At 37.4% G+C, this 20,102-nt stretch overlaps 1 protein-coding gene across 6 annotated transcripts in view; it reads right to left on the bottom strand.

The window, feature by feature from the left end:
• The window catches only part of sh3kbp1 (SH3-domain kinase binding protein 1), a 77,786-nt gene extending 59,832 nt beyond the window's left edge, over positions 1 to 17,954 (bottom strand). For 3 of the 6 annotated variants that reach the window (XM_079806499.1, XM_079806501.1, XM_079806504.1), the window contains exon 1: positions 17,613 to 17,947. In XM_079806499.1, coding sequence (XP_079662625.1) covers positions 17,613 to 17,616 — 4 coding nt within the window. In that variant the 5' untranslated portion in view covers positions 17,617 to 17,947. Of the gene's footprint in view, positions 1 to 17,612 lie in introns of all 6 variants that reach the window. The other 3 variants (XM_079806500.1, XM_079806503.1, XM_079806502.1) reach the window with 3 other exon arrangements.
• Between the last annotated feature and the right edge of the window lie 2,148 nt (positions 17,955 to 20,102).

Here is a 20,102-nt window from a genome sequence, read left to right as displayed (position 1 = left end):
AAAACAATGCATGCACTGAGACAAAAATGCATTTGCCCACATATCTAAATGTAGGAAAGATGTTGAATAAGCCCTATTTCTAAAAACGGTGGAGTGTTCCTTTAACCTGTTAAACTGCAACCCCACTTTGGGGCTCACAGCTGAAAACGACCTACCTGAATTAAAACAATTATAGCTCCTGAGAACAGTGTGCTACAGGCACAATTAAGGTATCTTTGGAAAGAAGACACTTGGGACTCTACTAAAAAGCAATCAGAGTTGATAATTCTCAAACAGATAAAAAATTATAATAGTTGAAATGCCTCAAAAATTATTTGCACTACACAGAATGTTGTATTATTTCATGTAAAAATATATGAAAATAGACCTGGAGGAATCCAGTTCAGTTATGGATTGAAAGCCACACGACTTATCAGTTTATATTTCAAGTTTGAGGAAGATATAATGAAAAATGTGGTTCCTGCAAGCTTTTTTCCAAGACTATGTCTGTTCCATTTCTCCCTCCGCCTGCTTGAGGCACATCCCCAGAAATGACATCTCCCAACTAAAACAATTGCAGTTGCTGAACAATTTGCACTACATGCACAATTTAGACATCTTTAAAAAGAAGACACTTTAGAGTTTATTACCCAAACATTAAAGTAGAAAAAAACTTAGAAAGACAAACAGTTATAGAAGTTGAAGTGTCTTGAAGATGATTTGTGCTACAATGAACACTTTATTATTTGATGTAAAAATATATGAAAATAAGCCTGGAGGAATCCAGTTAGTTAATGAATTGAAAGGCAAAAGTCTCATCAGTTTATATTTAAAATTTGACGAAGATATCATGAAAAATGGGGTTCCTGCATGCTTTTTTCTAAGAATATGTCCAGGTGCCAAGAAACCTACAGGAGACTTGATAACCTAATGTTATGAAGTGTACTGCAAGCTGTTTTAGCCATCATATATGATGCTTGAATGCTTTTTCAACTATAAAATAATAGGCAGAACCATAAGACTTTGTATTAGTGATTTATTTGTACAACAGAACTTATAAAAATATAATAAAAATGAAATATTAATAAAAAAGAGCTAAACTTCTTTGCAACTGAAAATACAACAAGTAATATAAGTATAATAACTATAAATATAACTAGTAATATAAATAACAATATAATATAAATATATAGCTATAAAAACACACACAATTTGCAAATGTAAAAAAAAAAACATTTACTGGCCTTTTACTGGCCGATTCAGGTCTACAACAGCAAGTGCAGATCTTGAAGAATCTGAAAGCTTTCTTCTCTTTTCTGCTGGTTGGCTGGTGCTTGGATGCCATAGCTCATCTGAAGACTCAACCTGATGCCTGTAGAATGGCAAGGAAAGGAAAGAGAATTAGCACTGCATGTCCTATTTCTGTATAGTTTGCCCATTCAATCAACAATCACACTGTCATCATTCACTCTAATTACAGGCCATCCCATGAACAATGAAACTGATGGGCAGTCGGTTAGACAGCATTCATATTGACGGCGGCCCATACATTCTCACACAGCCCAAGCATCAATCTAACGGCCAGCTATACAGTGAGCATTCATATTGACGGCGGCCCATACATTCTCACACAGTCCTACAATCAATCTAATGGCCGGTGATACAGTGAGCATTCAACAATCACACAGATGGTCGGCCGTCCAGAACTTTTCTTTTTTCGTCAATTTGTTTTTTGTAGCATAGGGGAAAAAATGCATTTTATATATTATATATATATATATATTTTTTTTTTCTGTGTGTGCTAGAAAAAATGCTAAATATCAGTATATATATAATCTATACTGGTATATTGTAATTTTTCTAGCACACAGGAAAAACATAAAATAAATACAGTCTCAATATATATATATATATATATATATATATATATATATATATATATATATATATATATATATATATATATATATATATATATATATATATATATATATATATATATATATATATATATATATATATATATATATATATATATATATATATATATATAAACAATTACATGTGTTATATATATATATGTTTTATTTACACACACATGGGGAAAAATTATTTATACTTTTTCCCCATGTGTGCTAGGAAAAATGCAAAATATCAGCATATGTATAATGCATACTGGTATATTGCATTTTTTCTAGCACACAGAAACAATAAAATAAATACATTCTCACACACATTCTCAATATACATAAACAACTACACATAGCAACTCACCGGTATGTTATTGGATCAAGTTCTCTGTCAACAAGCACCGTCATCGCTGTCTTGACTCTCCTCAATGGTTTTCCACATAGCTGCTTCGAGTGAGCTCAAATAAAACATCTTCAGCACAATAAAAACTTCTTTTGACGATCCATTGGATAATAAATTCCGTCCAGTTAGTAAGATTAGCAAACAGTTACTACAAAGAGACCTCAGTTTGTTTACTAGCCCGTTAGCTTTTAGCTGTCAAATGGGGGGGTGTCAGAATCGGAGCATCTCGTGGGAGATAGCGCCACATTGGCACATTCAAATGAATAAATATTCACGCCCATGTGACAAATACACACATGAGAGGTCTCGTTGGAATCGTGTGCTCATTGGCTACATTTTCTGTCAGTCATGACGATTCAATGCTTTTATTGGCTCCAGATAAACAGACAATATCATTGGATGAGCACATCATGACATCAGCCAAAACGAGTACAATGGTTGGATATTTTTGACTATATCGCGGCTATCTTTGCATGTTTTTGAGTGGGGTTAGTTGTAGAATGTTCGTAACATTCTAAGCTTTAAACCCATGCCACTTTATGCTACCGGGAGACTGTTTTTGGTGCATTATTTTATTGCATAACAGTCTAGTATGATACTCCGCTCCGCAGAAATGCGATGTAAACAAAGGATTAACCATCAATATTACACCATTATGGTTTCGTTGGATTAAAAATGCTCTATGGGATGTTATTCAGTGGACCCTCACCTTTCCATTCATTCTGGAATTGTTTGCAGTGGATGCGTGTGTGGCTCGTAATTAGGACACAAAAGGTATGTGCTCTGTTTTTATTTATAAAATCGTTGATGTGTATTGCTTACATTGATGCAAAAATACAGCCGTTATAAGCTTTTCACTGAAAAACAGTGGTCTGTCCTCAATGCTTGAGGGTTAGACCTTTAGAATGATATATAGTTTGTCAAGATTAATGATGTTTTTTTACGTTAAATCTATTAACAAACATTACACTCGTGCTAAAAATAGCGCCTCAACCCGTGCACGCGCTCATGAACTTTAAGGAGTTAAATCAACAACATTAAAAAATGTGATTTATTTTTTATTTATTTTTTAAGTATATAGCTACTCTTCAACATTTCTGTCTTTCTGTGCCTTTGAGAAAATGACAGGCCAGACGAGCCAATCCTGAAGTCTCCTGGTTTGATGTCCAAGCAGGAACGGTTACCTCCCTTTCCTCCACCCAGAGAATCTGGCACGCCCATGCAAGCGCTCGAGAGATCATTGCTTGTGAACGAGTAAATGCTGGCAGTTTCTCAGTGTTTGGATGTACAAATGAAAACAGAAGTCTTTTCCTTCTGATCTGTGATCAGTGATTTCTTATGTGTAGCTAATTATTTATTATTCGTGCACACACTGCGGCTTCTCTCTCTCCCGACAGAACGGTGTTTTCGTGTTTTCTATCTTGTGAGTCAGTGTTTTTGTACGTCCTCGTCGCGTCTATCTGTTCTACAATGTGCATACAGTCATGAGTTTCTGCTCAACATCGGCAGAGTCACATCTCTTTAGAGATAAACGAGGCTGGGCTCGGGCTGCACTGACTGGTCGGCCTTCAACATCACCGACCCCCAGTACTGCATCTGGCCCACAGCGAAGGCATCAAACGCGGCGCGAGATTAAGCAGAAGGGGGGTAAGCGTGAGCATATCCGGGCTAGGCTAGCCAGCTTTCCCCACAATAAACTGGATTACATTCGATTACTGCTGTTGTGTCTTTGTTTGCGCTGTGTACTCAATGCGCGTCACTGACGCTTTTCATATGATTAGAACATATCTAAAAATAATGCTATAATCAACACTTACTAACTCGTTCATCTCGCTGTAATGGTACATTGCATGTGTTACAAAGTTGGTAGAATAATGATGAAGACGGACTCGGCGTGACTGGGACTCGTGTTTATTCAGAACTCTCAGATACAAACACAATAAACTCGCGCTGACAGAAAGCGCTCTCATAACTCAGTAGTTACTATAAATAACTTTGTTAGCAATCGCTCCGTCTCCGTGATGTCCGGTTCGCGAACGAATCATTCTTTTGAATCGGTTCTTTTTAGTTAACCCGAACCAGTTCACCAAATCGGACTGAATCATTCTAAACGGTTCGCGTCTCCAGTCAGCGCTGATTTACTAAAGTTACTAACTTTCTGACATGAGTGACAGCCCTTCCGACTAGAAATAAACTAATAACCTGAAGTATATTCTAGTAACTACAACAGTTCACTGAACTGAGACATGCTGAGAACTGATGTGAAGTGAACTCAGGTCCATCCGTCTCTCTGGCAGCAGCTTGTGCGTTGTAGACCTCGTTAAACCACGCCCCCTCCGCTCATTTCAAATGCAAAGATGTCAGCCAATCACAACAGTGGGCGTTTTTACTGAAGTCTCACAGCAGACACGCCTCTTGAAACAGGGCATTCAGCCACAGGGCAAACAGCAGTATAGAAGAAATGCCTTTTATTTCTAAATTATGACATTTTATGATGTAAAAATCATACTAACAATATAAGTACACCTCAGGAAACATTATAAAATAATAGAAAAATGCCATGCCATGGGACCTTTAACATTTGTATGATTTTCTTTTTAATTAATAAAAGTTGTAATTTATTGAACCATGCTTGAGACAGTCACACCAAAGGACAGTTTTGCGATTTGGCTCAAACATGTACACAATCTAATAACAAAGCAGTTTTTTTATAACAACGGGTCCATGCAAGACAAAGAAATGTGTAACCATTTACTGCATTTTAAATGATGACAATACTAATTATATTTATTTTTATCTTGTGTGAAAATGCCATGTCACATCAACAACCCAGATGTTGTTTATGCTCAAACGGCAACATTACACACTAACTAAAGTTCAAAAAGTGAAATCATAATCAAGGACCCTTTTAAAACTAATCCATATGAATCGATCAGTTAGCACAGCTGATACTTTGTGCTAGACATTGATGACATCCTGAATGATGACCATCAAGTCGGGCCATCTCTGTTTTTCTTTTGAGCACAATCCTCTCTCTCTCATCTTCCAGCTGTTAGAAATTTGGATTAGAACTAAAGATGTGAAATAAAGCACAGCTATTATGTTTATGGTGAAACCTCTTCCAAAAAAAAAACCTCCCACACACACTTACACCCCCACACCAAGAATACTTGAGTTTGTCTTCAATCTTCGTCACACCCACAAATGTCAGTCTCTGTCAGACTTTTTAGCATGACCTTTCTTCAACTGACCTAAACAAACACACTCACACAGAGCAACACACTAGAATGATGGAAATGAAACAACAAAGCTGTTTCCTGTTGATTCTTGTCTTTCTTTTTATTGGTCAGAAGAGAGACTGGATCAGGATTCAGTTATTAGTGACATCCAGGGTAAGAAATGCAAAATATGAGGGTAAAAAACACTTCCTCTGCTTTTTGTTGATTTAATATGATCTGTGAGAGACATTCTCAGAATGAAGAATATATTTTTTTAATAAAATTAAATATATTATTTAAACTATATTTGAAATATAATTCATACAATATATATTTTTGATAAAATATTTTAAAATAAACAATCCCCATAAAGAAAACATTCATTTGATTCCTTTGATTTTTGTTGGTTTAATTTTATCTGTAAAAGGAAAAAATCTTAATCTATTTATTGGGAACGTCTTATTGATTAAAGTATCTGATTAAGTATAACAAATATTTTATATAACATATATTCTTTAAAATATAATATCATATAATAATATATAAAATATTTTTTTAAATAAAATATTTAACTCAACACAAAAAAAAAAATCCCCATGAAATTAAAAATGCACCAAAAAAAATTAAAACAAATAATAATAAATAAAAAATATATATTTTTTAATTTTGTCTCTTAATTTAGCCTCTTAATAGAAAAGTTCATTTCTTACACTGGAAGCACACTGGAATGATTTGTGACATATACAATCACAATATGCATCATATCATAAGATAGTTGCCAATACCAGGCCATATATTCTACTCAACTGCACAGTTATCACATGGTGGTGATTAAAACAAAAATTCAGATAGATTTCACATAATATCTAATATAATAGACACTTGAGCCAGCAACAACCAAGCAAACACATAGCAATTCACTAGTAACCAACCAACAGCACCTGAATAGCAAGCACTAAAACAACTCTGAACACCTTAGCAACTGCATAGCAACACCCTGGCAACCACCTACAACATATTGTGGCAGCAAACACCATTCACAGAATGATCCAAAACGACCTCTGCACCACGTGTGTGCATTAAAGATTAGAGGTATTGTTTACCAGCGTCATTGCATGCTAGTCATCTCCCTGAGCAGCTATAAATACTCATCATCTTAAGTAGCTCCTTTAGCCTGTGTGTCTGGACTCAACTGATTTGCACGGATGTGAGTCAAGTGTCTGCTTTAGAGGACCTCAGTGAAAGCATGTGACGCGCTTTTCACAGCAGCACAACTCTGAGCTTATGCATTAAACATCAAAACAGTCGATGTGTAATACTCACTGAATTCATGTATGCCTGATCCATTCCCATGTCACAAGCGTTATACACATAATCCACTGCCCTCCATTTGCATAAATCGTTAACGTTAAGAGATACACGCATTATTGTTAGGTTGCATTGATTCAGAACAAGAAAAATAAGGTTCCAACATTGTACAAACAACCTTTTAGGCTAATGATGTGATTGAACTGAACTAAAATCCCTCATTGTTTCTAGTCTATGGGGAGCTTGTGACTTATAGCAGATTTTAATTGGTAAATCTCGCATACTGACGCAGGATGTCTGCCTTTCCTTCATGTACTCCCAGAAGGTTAATCAAATTTACAGTATTAGATTGCATTAAATGGAACGGACATGAACTAAATTAATTACATTGGCAAAAGTATTTTTATACAGCAAAGAGCTCATGCTCAAGTCTGTGGGACTGGCTCAGTTGATCAGCTCAAAATGACTCCAACATCACACAGCTGATATCCTTCACAGCCAAACCATTTCATGCCACCCTGACCTATTACACACCTCAGAATGTGGATGGAAGGAACGGAGACCAAATATAACTGTAGAAAACGACCCAGATACAAAGAACATTGCGAAATGTGGCGGACTCATAACACAAGCACACTACATTCAGAGCGGTGCTGTGATCACGGGCGTAGTCCTGACCCATTTCACCAACTGCATTAGCATTTGTCAGGGCAACAGAGGAAGTAACACTGATATGAGTATTAGTGTTGTAGTCAAGACCACCTAAAAAAGACCAAGTCGAGACCAAGACTTTGTGGGGTTGAGACCGAGTCAAGACCAAGACCAGACCAGCACTCCTTAAATTCATCTAAAAGATCCATATCTACTGTCTGAGAAATGACTTATATTTAATGAATAAATACAATTACAATAGTAAGACACTATAGCGCTGTTACCAATCTAATTACTAACAATAAAATTCATGCCACAGAAGTTGCATCTGAATTGGTACAATTACACCTGCATAAATAATGTTCTGATTAATTTAACATTAAAACATTAACATTATTTAACAGTCACAGAATCCTTTATTCAACCGATTTGTTCAAAGCAGTTGTTATAAATCAATATCATTTGCAATCACGCTTATATTCATGAAAATAGCTCTCTTGCGATATTGCTTAATTATATTGTATGTTATATAAAAAAAACTAAATCTCAATCTAATTTTGGGCATTTTTGAGACAATGCTGCATTGATTTTGAACCCGGCAGCACAGTAACAAAAGAAATCATATTTCAAAGAAGTTTTTGATTGCATTTTAAGCTGTAAATTTTACATCAAATCACATTAATGATGTTAAATCAGACAATGCACCGGCAACTTAGTGATATCCTTGCAGTTGTGGTCTTGACTGGCTTTGAGATAAAATCCAGAGTCCTCCAAGTCCGAGACCAAGACAAGACCAAGACCTTCAAAAAAATGGTCTTAAGACCGGTCTCGAGACCAAGACCAGTCTCGAGTACTACAACACTAATGAATATACATTAATCAGCTGATTCGACATGGTTGGGTTGGGTGTAGTTGACTCTCAACCACACCTGACCAGAGACATTACTATTGAAGTACACAACCGTCTATCACCACTGCCATTGGAACCCCGGTGCTTAATACAAAGTCTACACAATTTGCATAAATTAGGGGAAAAAAAACATCACAACTTTATGGGCCCTATTTTAACGATCTGAGCGCATGGTCTGAAGTGCATGGCATAGGTGCACTTAGGGCTTGTCCGAGTCTCATCTCCCATTCCCTTTAAAAGCCGGTTGCACTTGCACCATGGCAGCTTCGCTATTTACATGGAATTTGTAAGCAGAAAGACTGAACACACCTTTTATTTTTAATATTTAAAAATGTTTGTGTGCTGCTGCACATCCCTGTGTGCCCCTTCATGTGCTCCCTGAAGGTTAATCAAATTTACAGTATTAGATTGCATTAAATGGAACAGAGATGAACTAAATTAATTAGATTGGCAAAAGTATTTTTATACAGCAATGAACGGCTCAAAATGACTCCAACATGACAAAGCTGATATCCTTCACAGAACAAACCATTTCATGCCACCCTGACCTATTACACGCCCGGCGCATGGTCTAAAAAGGTTGTACCTAGTATCTTATACCCCTTTTCCACCAGCTGGAACCGGGTGCTAGTTAAGACTAGAGCTAGTGCTTGCCGGTTCAACTGACAACCTTTCTAAGAACCGGTTTGCCTTTCCACATGCTAGAGAGCCACCACAGAGCCAGGTCTTACATCACTGTATATATGTCTCATCTTTCTCAGCAACGCTAGCGAGGCAGCGGGAAACCCAAACACACCAGGCTTGTTCGAGATGCATCAGTGCTGCGCAGATCGATCAGCGTATTATATCAAAGTACCGCAAGAGCGATTCAAAAGCATAAGGAGTCGTATGCTCTTGTTGTACTTTGTTGTCATATGGCGATCTGTCTGCACAGCGCCGATGCATCTCGAACAAGCCTTCCATCAACAATGGTGAACGTTGCGTTACTATTGATGCACATGGCTTTACGATCCTACATCGGTATCAAAAAAACAGCGAATTCAACGCATTCGTGCAGCTCGCCATAATTTGTATAGACGGAGATTACAAATGAGCAGCTATTAGCTCGATTAGCTGCTATTTCAAAAATGGTGGTTACAAATTTGTGTTCGTCTTATTGGTCACGGTAACCCCGCCCCCAGCCCCTGACACAAGCGGTTCTTACTTCTAGACCAGCAATGTTTTGGTGCTACTTAAGAACCAGTTTTCCTGGTTCAGGGCTGGTGCTTTGGGTGTCGAAAGACAAAGAACCAATTTGAAACTAGGCTCTGGCTCCGAGCCAGCACTCAAACTGCCTTGGTGGAAAAGTGGTATTAATGAGTCATGGGTGTGCTTTGGGCATAGCGTGCAATAAACCTATCTGAGTCTCATCTCCCATTCCCTTTAAAAGCCAGCGGAAAGACTGAACGCTTCTCCAGAGAGGAATCCTTTTATTTTTAATATTTATAAATGTTTGTGTGCTGCTACGCATCCCTGTGTGTGTAATAAGCAGAGTGTAGGAGCATTGTGGACCCGCCTATAGGAGCAGATTACTAAAGCGCCCTTTAAATAACACAAAAAATAGTTTTCAGTTGCCTCAAAATAGCAACACGCCAACAATGCACCTGAACACACCTCGTTTTCAGACCAGCACACCCATGGGCGAACAGATGGGCGTGAGTGCAATTCCTAATTGAACAACGTGGCGCTGGACGTGAAAATTAAAACTGCGTCGGGGCTGAAACTAGCAAAAAACACTTGCGTCGTGCCTGGCGCTGCATTGCGTCAAGTGTATGATAGGGCCCTATAATGTACATTATGAAAATCCATGATTACATTTAAGTGTTCAGGACATTTCTGAACACTGATGACAAACAAATCAGTGTTTTGAACCAATTCACAAAAAAAAACTCTTTGAAAGAATTTAATCTAAAAAATGAATCAAACCTCCTATATGCATCACACTTTTTGCTACTGAGATTAAATCCAAACATTCAAAGAAAATATTTCTGTTAAATACTTACACTGTTAAATGTTAAATTGACATTTGAAACTAAGAACCTAGACCTATGACGTTCTTCAAACATCTGAACTGACCAAATAAACATTAAAATCACTGCAATATTCTTAGTGATGCTTAAACTATATTCTCAAAATCATCAAAAAAAACCTGTAAATATATTTTGTATATACACTCATCTAAAGGATTATTAGGAACACCATACTAATACTGTGTTTGACCCCCTTTTGCCTTCAGAACTGCCTTAATTCTACGTGGCATTGATTCAACAAGGTGCTGAAAGCATTCTTTAGAAATGTTGGCCCATATTGATAGGATAGCATCTTGCAGTTGAATGAGATTTGTGGGATGCACATCCAGGGCACGAAGCTCCCGTTCCACCACATCCCAAAGATGCTCTATTGGGTTGAGATCTGGTGACTGTGGGGGCCATTTTAGTACAGTGAACTCATTGTCATGTTCAAGAAACCAATTTGAAATGATTCAAGCTTTGTGACATGGTGCATTATCCTGGTGGAAGTAGCCATCAGAGGATGGTACATGGTGGTCATAAAGGGATGGACATGGTCAGAAACAATGCTCAGGTAGGCCGTGGCATTTAAACAATGCCCAATTGGCACTAAGGGGCCTAAAGTGTGCCAAGAAAACATCCCCCACACCATTACACCACCAACACCAGCCTGCAAAGTGGTACCAAGGCATGATGGATGCATGTTCTCATTCTGTTTACGCCAAATTCTGACTCTACCATCTGAATGTCTCAACAGAAATCGAGACTCATCAGACCAGGCAACATTTTTCCAGTCTTCAACTGTCCAATTTTGGTGAGCTCGTGCAAATTGTAGCCTCTTTTTCCTATTTGTAGTGGAGATGAGTGGCACCCTCAAGGTGGGGTCTTCTGCTGTTGTAGCCCATCCGTCTCAAGGTTGTGCGTGTTGTAGCTTCACAAATGTTTTGCTGCATACCTCGGTTGTAACGAGTGGTTATTTCAGTCAAAGTTGCTCTTCTATCAGCTTGAATCAGTCGGCCCATTCTCCTCTGACCTCTAGCATCAACAAGGCATTTTCGCCCACAGGACTGCCGCATACTGGATGTTTTTCCCTTTTCACACCATTCTTTGTAAACCCTAGAAATGGTTGTGCGTGACAATCCCAGTAACTGAGCAGATTGTGAAATACTCAGACTGGCCCGTCTGGCACCAACAACCATGCCACGCTCAAAATTGCTTAAAATCACCTTTCTTTCCCATTCTGACATTCAGTTTGGAGTTCAGGAGATTGTCTTGACCAGGACCACACCGCTAAATGCATTGAAGCAACTGCCATGTGATTGGTTGATTAGATCATTGCATTAGTGAGAAATTGAACAGGTGTTCCTAATAATCCTTTAGGTGAGTGTAAATATATATAAAGGATTAAAGGGGATTTAAGGGAATAAAGAAGTATAGCCTATATAGTTGTAAAAGTAATTGATTTAAACAAATAATATTTTATTTAATAATATGGACACATACACTCTTGTTTGCTAGGCTTGGGATTTGACCCTTAAAATTTTTATATATTTGAAGAAAAGGGGAAGGTCCACTTAAACGCATGACCACATGTGGCTCACCACATGTTCAAGCTTCCCAAATGTGCCAGCCAAGCCACTTATTATGTGGGTTATACTTGGGTCATATGCAGAAATTCAGAGAAACTAACATACGATTGGTGCAAGACACAAAATGACGCACTTTTCTCAGAAGCATAAAACATGCCATTAAATGAAGTAGTATGTAGGACAAACACTCTTGTGCTCAATGCCTGAGCACAAATAAGACTACTTAAAGCTAACACACAACAATTTTACATCTCTCTTTTAAACTTACTGCTCCAAAGTCAAACACATTAATAAGTCATGAAGGTACTTGTCATTACAAAGCACTTGGTTGTTTGCATGTCCTGATGCGGATATATTAGGGCATACTGCAGAGGCACAGTTTCATCGTAGCTTAAATGCATGATTTAAAAGTGAAATGTTCAGCGAGTGTAACACAACTTAAATTATTCATCTCCAAAAGCTCTTTCAGCAGATGTTTTTGACTGTATGTGATGAATAAAGCTATTGCACAATATTGTACAAAACTCTTATACTGGCTGTGGTGGATCTTTTCTAGTACCGCATGACACTTTAAGCCTGTCTTGCACTTAAATTCTTTTATGGAGCAATCTCCTTTAGACTTAAGAAACCAATGATTACTCATGCTCCAAAACACATAATTCTTTCTTTCTTTCTTATGTTTATACGAGGAAAACTTTATTATTTTTCCATCTGATACAAAGCCTAATGTTTTTTATTACTGCATATTGTGTATTTCCCTCTGGTACAATGACAATTTTTACATCCATGCCATCCAAAATAACTCTTCTGAATTAATGAATACTATTTTTCAACATAGGCATGCCTAGAAGGCATCTGCAGAATTAGCAGTTTCTGTGCTTCTCTTGGGGGGCAGGGGGAGGGGGGGGGGGGGGGGCAGTAATGAATTTAAATATGGTAAGATGTGTTTAACGGAGCATAAAGTACTCTTATTGGAAAGAATTAGCCAGTTAGCTGAAATATTTATTAACCAAAAAACTAAAAAATTGGATGTGTGTAGATCTTCCAAACCCGCCACTTTTAGCCAGAAAAGTGTGATATATCAACAACTGGTCAACAACTACAATGTTTCCACTGGCACAAAAAGAGCAACCATCATAACATGGAGGAACTTGTGGTAGATGTGTAAATGCTCCTCTGTAACGGGAACTTGTCATACACAGAAACATGCCTCTCTTACCACTTCCCTGTTCTCTGCCAAAGGGCAATGAATGAGCATGACACAGCAGCCATGATAGTAAAGAGACTGAAGAAGGAGTACAGTGCAACACTTCCCAGAATCCAAAGCAAACCACATCACTTGAGAGGAAAAGCAAAGCTGGAGCTTGCGGCCAAAACAGTAACAGAGGAAGCCAGGGCTTCATTAACTTGCATGCGATATGAGGATTCACAGGGAGCCCTTGATCACTATGAATTCACTTACTGATAGCATGTTTAATTCAAAACAGGGGAAAATAAATTCCTGCACTCTTAAAAATAAAGGTTCTCTATTGGCAGTTATGGGTCCATGAAGAACCTTAAATACAAAATGGCTCTTTTAAGAACTGTTCACTGAGAGTTGAAAAAAAAAAACCCAAGTTGGAACATTTGTTTTTAAGAATATGGGTTGTGGTTCAAAAATGCTGTCAGTCAGGATGATCACTGCTGAATCAGAAATAACGGGTGGGTAATATTCTGAAAATAATTTATTTTTAGGCTTGGCCTTTTAACAGGGTTCTTTAAATCAACCAAATATTTACATGTGTGTCTTTGGGAGTGTCGAGAAATAGCCGATTTCAAAATGTAAACCCTAAAGCCTCGTGCACACAGGGACGATTATCGCGCGCACTTATCACCAGCGTTTTGAGACTTTTTTTGTGTTCATACCCACACGCTTTTCACTGGCGATTCGCCGAGTGAACGCGCAAATTCACTTCCTGACAGTAGATGGCGCTTTTGATTTGATTGCAGATCAAATAGGATTCGATGCAAACTCATCGAATCCTATTGGATCTGCAATTCCTCTCCATAACAACTCCCTCTTTTTAAGATTTTTGTAGTCGCTGTGGTGTTCGTAATAAAGTTATTTGTGTTCAGACCAGCAGCTCCACATTCATCTTGCCTCATTGCATCATCTTCTTCGTCTACTCACATCCTCTTCGTCGTCGCCTTCTTAGGTATCAATGTGTGCTTGTCAAGACCGTTTTGTGCTTGATCGCCACCAAGTCGTGTTTTACTGTTACTTCAGCAGCTCCAGGTTAATCCCAGTGTGAACAAGCCTTACTGTTCAAAATAATTAATTGGTTTGAGTAGGGCAAACTCAAATTAAACAAATTAGTTCAATCAAATTAACTTTTATTTAAGTAATCTGAATTGTTTCGAGTTGCATAAACTTGGTTTCTTTTAATTTAGACAAACTTAAATTTACCTGAAACAAAGCACTGGTACCAACTAGCATTTGCTGAATTAGCTAGTTATAGCTAGCTAAATTTCCACTACAAAAATATTTTATTATATAATAATTATAAGTTAAAAGCAATTCAAATGTATGAGTACAAAATTAAAAGCTGCCAGTTCTGCTTACTTTTACTTTGAATTTCTTAACTTACATTTTTTTTTTAACTAATTACCTCAGATTTGTTGAGTTTTGACAACTTATTCGGGTTTACAGTTTACAAAAGTAAACCTTTTGTACATTTTCCCCTTAAAGGGTGGATCTTACAGTAAAGGGATCACCAATTTGCCCTCAAGTCATTCCAAACTTACATAGCTTTCTTTATTTTGCAGAACACAAAAGAAGAAGATGTTTGACAGTTGTTTTTTGTCCCTATACAATGAACGTCAATGATGTTTCGGTTTAATATATTCTTTTATGTTCCACAGAAGAAAGGTTTGAAAAAACATGAAGGTGAGCAAATAATCATTTTTGAGCAAACTACCCCTACTAATATGCACCCTTTAGGTGTAGAAAAGGTACAAACTTTTTGCATGTTTTACATTTTTTCCACATTTAGTGCAGAGCGTGGATCATTTATCAGATTGATTTTAGATCATATCAGTCCTGCGGCCCTGTTTGTGTCATTGATTTGTGTTTTGAAATAGTTGGTACACACAGCTGGCCCTGGGTCATTAATATCGTTACCGTTTATGTTTAGGCATAAATGAACAAACCTTTTCCTAACAAACACTCTGGTGGGTTTGTACACGGATGGCTTTAGTCACTAAAGAATGTAACCAAATGTGATGTGCGATGCGCTCAAAACCTGGATTGCGCCGTTTAAATTTTCAACACGTATTCCTGTTGATCTAAACGCTTTGATGAATCTTGCCAAAAGATCAGAGACACGTGTGTGACTGTCTCACGCTGGTGTTTTGTCAAAGACGCCCCCGTTTTGATGAGCTCATCACGGGAGAGTGCTTAAAACAGAACGGATCATAAGAGGATTGTACATCTGTTAGAGCTTCACTCGATAAGAAGTTGCTTTTAGTTTGTTAAATGTAAACCATAAATGGTTGTAATCCAATGCCAATGATAGGCTCAGTACGATAGTCTTACATATGAGATTACTCTACAGTGATGACTCTGCAGTTATGACTATCAGCCCACAATAGTGTGGCATTCCTCAAAAATGTCTGTCACCCTGTTTTATCATCAGTGCAGTATAAGAAAACACCACCAATGACTATTTTTTGAGATGCTGAAAACAGTTTTGGCTGCAGCTGCCCAGTTACTGACTGTGATGAGATTGTGGGCGTCAAGGGATGCCGTCTGTTGAAATAACAAATGTACAAACAAGTCAACTTAAAGGACATACTGTGATGTTACCCGATGCAACCCAATGTAAGAAGCATTTGTGGCCTTTAATAACTAAAGAAAATCTGTTTGACCAAAGTTATTTACAGATATTCCCACTTTTCTTCCTAAAAACACAATGAAATTCAAGTAGCAAGATATTTTCCTCTGTATTGTGATGTATATCGGAGTGAAAACTCTAGGTGAATCATCTCAAAAAACATTTTTATTGCAATAAACTTTGCCAGTTTCCTTTTGGAAACATTCCACTGAACTTAATTGAACACTTACTAACTTAATATTCACTGAAATATATGAAAATAAAAAAATGTGCATTGTCCATTAACAACACCGAAGTCCCGTTCACACCAAAGACGATAAAACTATAACGATAAAGATATCGCTTTAAAAATCATTCTAAATTTAAAATAATAGCAGAGTCCACATCACAACTATAACAACACAGTGAAAAGATATTATTGGAATAGCTTTTTTTTTTTTTTTTAATTCCAGTTGATTGACAGCCAATCAGAATCTATCCTGCTCAAAGAGCTTGAGGATTTAAAAGGGCAGACAACAAAACTACAGCTGCTTATAATAAATAGCATTGATGTGGATGCTAAAAGGCCCGTTCCCACCAAGGAGAATAACTATAAAGATAACGATAAATATATTGTTCTAAATATCTTTCTCAATATATAAGAATAGCAGAGTTCCCACCATAACTATAACGATAACGGAGACACAATCTCGTTGGAATCACTCTCAGAACGCTTTTATCCATCTGATGAACGATAAAAAACATTGACAGCCAATCAGAATCCACCCTGCTTCAACTCGAGCATTTAAAGTGACAGACAAGCACGCGCTTAGAATAAACAGAACAATATTGTCCGCTGGTATGGACGCTAATATAGTTTTATTGTTATAGTTATCACCACAACTATAACGATAACAGAGAAACAATATCGTTGGAATCACTTTCACGATTTTATACAGCTGGTGAATGATAAAAACACTGACAGCCAATCAGAATCCATCTTGCTTTAACAAGCTCAAGTATTTAAAGTGACAGACAAGCAAGCTTGAAATAAACAGAACGATATCATCAGCTGGTGTGGATGCTAATCTTCATAGTTCCTTCAGATACAGTTAATGCCAGATACTGACAATGTAATATCAACCAATTAATCAGTCTGCCACTATCTGAGTCGATTACTATATTAAATGTTTTTTGTAAACTATTATCGTTGTGTAATAATTCGCTGATTAACAGACATTCCAACATAAATCTATATACAATAATCTGTATTAGCCATAAAGAAACCATATCGGGTGGATATGTAGCCTATTCAGAACTATTCAAGGTAATCTAAAAAAGGAAACAGACCAAATGTGATAAGCAGTGCAATGTTGCATTGCATAAAATAATATGCATAATGAAAAGAGCGTTCCTTTACATCCTTATGAAACAATGTAGTAAAAGCCACATCTGTAAAGAGAAACATAACGGACAGCTGGAGGAGAGCAGGAAACCTCGGAGGGAAATGAAATTCCGCTTTTAACTCTTCATGATATTTGAGCAGCAAAGAGGGGGAAACATGCAAACGTGTCCACATCTTGAAATGATCAGATCTTTCTATAGTTATAATAGTGCGACGGACGCATCATGCAAACACTAATGATATCAGTTTCATTAATGTTTTATATGACACATCAATAGCACACAGAGCTCAAAATCTAGCATAACAATGAACGGACTTGCCCCAAATGCGTTGTACTCACCCATTTATGAACTTGTTTACGCGGCGTGTTTGTCTAGGATGTTTTCAACGCAGAGGGGAAACAAGAGAAATCCGCTACTTTCGGAGATGCAGCACACTGGGTCGGAAATACCTCAAATAATCACTTAAAATGAAAGAGGAACGCGGCTTCTACGCATATTTCTGACAAATGATCCTACCCCTCCTTAAAAAGAGTAAAAAAAGGCAGGGGCAACAATGTAAGAGGGGGAAGAGATGATGTGGATGTTGCCCCAGCCGTAAGGCGCTTCACTACAGTTTTGCCTCCGTCGCTTTACGAACTCCAGCTTGCCATCATCACTGCGCTCAGTGGCGCTCATGAACCGAAAGTTCTCGCGAGAATTGGAAGGATGCGCTGTGATGATCGAGGCCGTCGAACGGGATTTTCCGCTGTTTCACAAATAAATAGGCCTACCTGGGGCCTGCAAATCGCAGGTAATTGTTTCTAAAAACACGTTCTTGTGTTGTGAGGACCTATAAGCGGGTTTTAGGGTTTCGTTTACTCACTAGCTGTCATTATAAAGCATAATCACCAGAGTGTCACATATTTGGTTACTTTTAAATAACTTAAGTGTTTGACGTGAATGCAAACTGTAGAGACACTGGGAAGGGTTTTGTTTAAACGTCTCAATGTATGCAAAACTTTGATGTAATATTCCCATATTTGCCTGCTAAATCTACTACTTATTCTTAAACGGTGTAAATTAAACGAGAGGGCATTTGTTTCAACCTGTAACAAACACATATAGGAAACATGGACAAGTTATACTTGCCTCAAGATGACTATCTCAGAAACTCACTCCTAGGCCTATATTAAATGTTGTGTTGTATGAACATCGCGGCTGATGAGACCATGTCCATGTTAAATAAATAATTACAGATATGGCATATTACAGAGGATTTATTTGCATAAAATATCAGCTTACAAATGAGACCTAAATGACTGTTTTTAAAACATGTTAATGTTGAATCCCTGTCATGCAGTTTCCAAAGTCACTGATGCCACCCTGTGGCCAGTTTAGGATACAACGGGCAGTGCACTTTTGAATTATTTTGGCTATTCCTCCTTCATGAATATTCAAATATAAAATAGTACTTTCCCCCCATATTTCTTGTTTTATATTATGCTTTGCTTAAGTCAGTAAGCTTATGTCACTTTCCCCTGTTTTGCATTAATGGGGCTTAACTGAGTGGATCTCTATTATAGCACTATTAATGCTGGAATGACTTCTGATCACATAAACACACAGAGACAGAGGAATGTGCTTTAGACAGCAGAAAGTGCAGTCAGCTGCTCTGCAGTAATGGTGGAATCCAAGAGGGGACAGAGACACACGATAGCAACAACACAAATAGGGCAGAGAGAGAGAGATTGCAGGTGAAAGCATTGAAAGAGGAAGGAAACAGTCTGCCATCAGAATGCTTTAGGCCCCCATCTTTTTTCAGCCACAATGGAAGTTTTTCACAAACTATGGAAGATTGTTTCCACCACAGAATAAATAAATGAAAAAAGGTAATTGTGTTATATATATATATATCTCTCACAGTTATGATACTCTGATTTTGTGAGTTTATAACTATATGACTTTTCTATATGAATTGTGAGATAGGCGAATTATAAAGTCATGAGTTGTGAGATAAAAAGATGCAATTACCTTTTTATTTTTTAATTCCATGGTGGAACCAAGTTTCCATAGCAAACTAAAGTAGACTTGTAAAAATCTACTTGTCTAAGTAAATGCCTCTAGGCATTCAGAAGAAAATAGGAAGTCAAACCGCCTCACCTGCTTTCCAAATGAGCCAGACGTCACTTGTTTAAATTGTGCCTTTTGTGTTGAAAGGAGGTCTTTGTTTTGAACCTCATACAATGGAACTATGAAAGAGAGCAACGTTGATGTATTTGGGGACAAAACGTCCCCCAAATTAAACAGAAGTGTCTTGGTTTCACATATAGTACATTATGGGACTAAAATGTTCTTTCAATGTTGGAAAAATTGCAATGAAATATACCATGTTGTCTAATCTGAGTTCAGATGGCTGAATAAGCATAGGCTACTTATCGATGTCTTAATGAAAATGTAAAAATACTCTTCTGTGATTACGGTTAGAGGATAGAAAATAGCATAAGCGCAGTATAAAAATAAAATAACCCAATTATGTGTGCGTGTGATTTAGAGATTAGATTGTTTACTGAAATGTTTTACTTTTTCATCAAGTTTCATAATTTTAAAACGCATATGAGTGTATTTTATAAACTTATTTAAAATTCTTAAGAGGAAAAAATAACGAGTTTAATATTTTTCGGACATGAGATTTAGCTCCGCCACTCTTGTGACTGTTGAAACGTTTACAAACAATCTGTGGCCATGTGGCGTTTTGAGAGCTCTGGTACTTGTAGTCACCGGCGCTTCTGCCGTCATTCTGTCAGTCTGCATTAAGACTACATTTCCCATAACTCCCTCCGTGATCAGCT

The sequence above is a fragment of the Gobio gobio genome (genome assembly GCF_949357685.1).
Source record: "Gobio gobio genome assembly, chromosome: 23".
NCBI classification, from domain to species: domain Eukaryota; kingdom Metazoa; phylum Chordata; class Actinopteri; order Cypriniformes; family Gobionidae; genus Gobio; species Gobio gobio.
The sequence above is the reverse complement of the archived record's forward strand: the minus strand, read 5'-3'. Positions and strand labels throughout refer to the sequence as shown.